This window comes from Gossypium hirsutum, chromosome A13, assembly GCF_007990345.1.
Source record: "Gossypium hirsutum isolate 1008001.06 chromosome A13, Gossypium_hirsutum_v2.1, whole genome shotgun sequence".
In the NCBI taxonomy this organism is placed as follows: Eukaryota; Viridiplantae; Streptophyta; class Magnoliopsida; order Malvales; family Malvaceae; genus Gossypium; species Gossypium hirsutum.
In genome coordinates this window covers 104,402,306-104,406,598 of record NC_053436.1, presented here as the reverse complement: position 1 = coordinate 104,406,598, position 4,293 = coordinate 104,402,306, and the positions used below count along the sequence as shown (strand labels likewise).

At 31.8% G+C, this 4,293-nt stretch overlaps 1 protein-coding gene across 1 annotated transcript; it reads right to left on the bottom strand.

Moving 5' to 3' along the window:
* Positions 1–1,836: 1,836 nt before the first annotated feature.
* LOC107893272 (E3 ubiquitin-protein ligase ATL6) lies at positions 1,837–3,335 on the bottom strand. Its single transcript, XM_016818213.2, has one exon. The coding sequence runs from the start codon at positions 3,174–3,176 to the stop codon at positions 2,022–2,024; it is 1,155 nt and encodes a 384-aa protein (XP_016673702.2). The 5' UTR covers positions 3,177–3,335; the 3' UTR covers positions 1,837–2,021.
* Between the last annotated feature and the right edge of the window lie 958 nt (positions 3,336–4,293).

Genomic DNA, 4,293 nt, shown 5'->3' with positions numbered 1-4,293 from the left:
TGATAATTTTTATCTAACCCATTGAAACCTCATATTAAAAAGTTTTTATTAGAAAGATTAATTCATATCTAACGTCGTTAAATAATTAGTAAGTTTGTGTTTTGTCACTTAACTTCAAAAAGGTATATAAAATGATTACTAAACTATTTAAAAGTTTTCATTTAAATCACCGAGCTGTTAAAATTATTGTGGTATGGCCTTCTTTGTTCGCGCAGCCTGCACTAACCGTCAGATCGACTTAACTAATCGAAAGTTTTCATTCCCATTCTCTTCTATAGTTCAGTTTTTTAAAGAAACAACTTTGAATATCATGAATCCACGAACCAAAATCCAAAATAGTTGTCTTCTTCGATCTCCTACAATAACCATCAGATCGACTTGGATTTAAGGTATGTTCTTTTACTCATCGATGGATCCACCTTACCAATCATTGAATTGTCACTTTGAGCTCACTAGTCGAACTAAATAAAAAAAACTTAATAGCCCAGTGACTTAAATAAAAACTTTTAAATAGTTTAGTGACTGGAATGAAAGCTTCTGAATAGTTCAGTGATCATTTTGTAACTTTTTGAATTCGAGTGACCAAAACGTAAATTTACTAATAGTTTAATACACTAAGTGTAGTTTACCCTTGGCAGAATTTTTCGTGTTGTTAGATATGTACACCAAACAAAACAAAAATACAATAATATCAAATTTAAATAACCATATCAAATAATAATAATAATCGATGCACCATAAGTGCTTAAGTTTCATGCACCATCAGTGAATAATAATATGATACACCATCGTTAAATTAACAAAAAATATAAAGAATTTATAAATAAATACTAATAGTTTTATTGAAACATAATTAAACATTAATGTTATAAATAAATATTAATAACTTAGAATTTAATATCTTAGATCTAATTATATTTAAATAAAATTATTATTTATTTATAAATCAGATTATTTTATAACTCAGGAATCCAAAAATATAGGTAACAACACCAGTTCAGTTGATGTCCACCATTTTCATGATTTTTTTCCTAACTCTTTTATTCGTATTCATTTCTTATCATATCAAAGTGCTATGTAGCTTCTAGGAAATATGTTTATTTTCTAAAGAAAAAGAAATAAGGTGGCAGTCAAAAACAAATATTTAACGCTCTTCTTCCTTTGTCTTTTTTTTTTACATAAAAACTTTTTAACCATTAATTTTTTCAAACTAAATCTTTTTTCTAACATTTATTTTTTTTCTTAGTTTTATTTTATTTTTAATTTTAGTTTATATTTTCATGGTTTTATTTTGTCTATAATTTTATGGTTGTCCACATTTTTTTTTGTAGTTTTTGTTTTGTCCAGTTTATTTTCTTCAAAAGCAAATGTTATTTTATTTTGCTTTTAGTCTTTAATTATGTTTTGACATATATATGAGATTTGTCAATATAAGAATATCGTCAGATCTATTAGCAACTATTTTCGAAGGACTTTATCATAGTAGATCATAGTGATAATGATAGATTTAAGATGAGGAGGAGTATAAGTTATCTAAGACTTAAGTTTTTTGTGTGTCATTGATGGAGTGCGCCTCTTAGGGTTTTTGTCAGTTTTTTCTTGAATTAAATTGATCATATCTAATTTGTTTTTAAGGTGTTGTAGTTATTATCAAATTATCCTTTTTTTTGAGATATAATATTTATAGATTTATTTATAGTTTATATTATATGTCATGTTTTGTATTGTTATTGTTAAGAATTCCTATTAATAATCTATTTTAAAAAAATAATAATAATAACAATAATAAAACAGATACATCACCCCCATAAAAATAACCATTGAACGAAAAGAATATTCAAACTCAAACGTCAGGTTTGTTTTTTTCCAATTGAAATGGTCTATCGTGAATGTGATCTTACATACATTGTTCCAGAAAATCAAATTAAATTAATAAACAAAAAATATTTTTTTAGGAAAAACTAAACATAGCATAGATAATGTACATATTATTAAATTTGTTGGGGAAAAAAAGAGAGGCATTAAACCTGAGGACGACTTGAGCCAACCGTGGGTCCAGCCGGCAAACTTGATGTTCCTTCACCATCATTGGTCACCTTTGGTGACCTTACGGAAGATGCTCTACTAAAAAATGATCGTGACATACTAAAAAGCCACCGGTCTGACTTAACTCCCCGGTCCATCTTATTGAGCCGAATAGAAGACTTCCCTCTACTACTTCCACCATCTTCCCCGGGTCGGGAACCCTTTTCCTTAGGCAAAACCAAGCTCGTTGCCCGGTTCAATTTCCGGTTCATTAACTGGTTTCGAACATCAGCCGGCAAGCGTAAGGTGAATCGGTCGGTGTTTTCACCTGGCTGGACCAAAGAGTGGCCAGTTGAGTGAGAGCGCGGAAAAAAGAATTTACGTGTACGGCTAGATATTGATCCACGTGTGCGATTCCTATTCAAAGTTTTGTTCAAGTCAACTACTTCAACCTCCGGAGCAACACCACCTTCAACGTCACTGCTGACATTATTATTGTTTATTCTCCTTTCTTCTCCTTCCATTTCCGAGTCACTGCTGTCGTTCGGAGCCTCGAGGTCTATCTCGGTGGCGGTCTCATTCAACTCAGTGGGTTGACTCACTCCAGAATCACCTGGTTGAGGAGCGAGATTAGCTCTACAAACGGGGCAGGTCGTATGAGAAGCCAACCAAGCATCAATACATTCAGGGTGAAAAACGTGATCGCATTTCGGTATTAAACGCAGCGTTTCGTCGTCTTCGAATTCATTCAAACAAACTGCGCACTCCAGAGCTCCTTTACCGATCTTATGAACCTTAACTTCAGAGTAAATCATGGTGGGGAAAGTCTCGATCACCGATGCTTCAAGTCCACGCGCCCCACGCCGCGAACGGCCGGCTCCGCCGTTAACAGGATTGACGCTGCTTCCATTGGCGCTGGATTCGGAGCAGTTCCGGATGTAAATCGAGAAAATACCCAAAAAGAACAAAGCAGCAATTAGAACGACGACGATTATGGCCAAGGAAGGGCTGAAACGCGCGTAAGAGTATTGTTCGTCGTTTGGGCTGGTGGGTTGGACTTGGGCAGTGGAAGGTGGCGGAGACATGAGGAGCAAGAGGACGAAGAAATGGAAGTGGAAGGAGATAATTCCATGGTGGGCGGTGTACGACATGGCGAGATGAGAGGAAATTAAGAAGCGTAAGGGGTTTTAAACTTTCAAATGAAAGAAAAGAACAAAAAAAAAAAAAAAGAATGGAAGAAGGTGCGAAGGAGGAATCCAGCTCTAGAGTATTATATATAATTGATAAAACAATAAGAACAAATATTATCTAAATTAGGGCTGCTGAGTGATGATTCATTAATTTATGCAATAAGAATTTTTTTATATTTTCCTAATAAATAAATAAATAAACAACCCTCCAGAAACGTGGCCACTGTTTTAATCATGCCTATTGACACATTGACTGCTCGATGCTAGGTAGAGTAGCCTATTATTAATCTGCAATTTATAAACCGAGTTCCATAATCCATTTGCTTTCTTTACTTGTAAATAATATATAGATTAGATGCGAAGGAGGCACGAGGAAATTGTAGAAGTTAGGGCAATAGAATATATATATGTAAGGAAGTGAAGGGGGAAATATATGATAAAGTTTGCTTTAGTGAATTAGAGTGAGTTTAGATGATGAGTATTGTGTTTAGTTTATTTTTTATTTTATGTTAAAATTTCATCATAATATTTAATTTTACTGTTATTATTTATTATTATTATTATTTTTAAATTAATTATAAATAAACACATCATTATTCAAACTTACTCTTAAATTCAGATTCATGAACTTCATTCTCTTAAACAGGACTCATAAATCAACTCCATAAATTCAACCTCCGACAAATCCATGAACCCCACCTTATCTCTAATATGTACTTTTTACTAAAACCATTCAACAATCTGATTTTGATTGATAAAAATAATTGTTTACTTCAACTAGCTCCACTTTCACCCCATTTACTCAAAAGTACAATTAATTAGTTGGAAATTTAATTCCTTTAATCAGATATAAACTTTCAAAACTTTTTGTGTCCGAAATTTAAAATTTTAAATAAAATTACTCTTTTTAACTTCATATTACTTGTTCTCTACGTATACTTTATTTTCATACAACTTTATGGTTTATTATTGTATTAATTATTAAGAGAATTTTATTTTTATAAAATAAATTATATATTGAGCGGAGTTTTTTTATATATAAATTTTGAATTTTAATATTAGGTCAAATTACGAACTT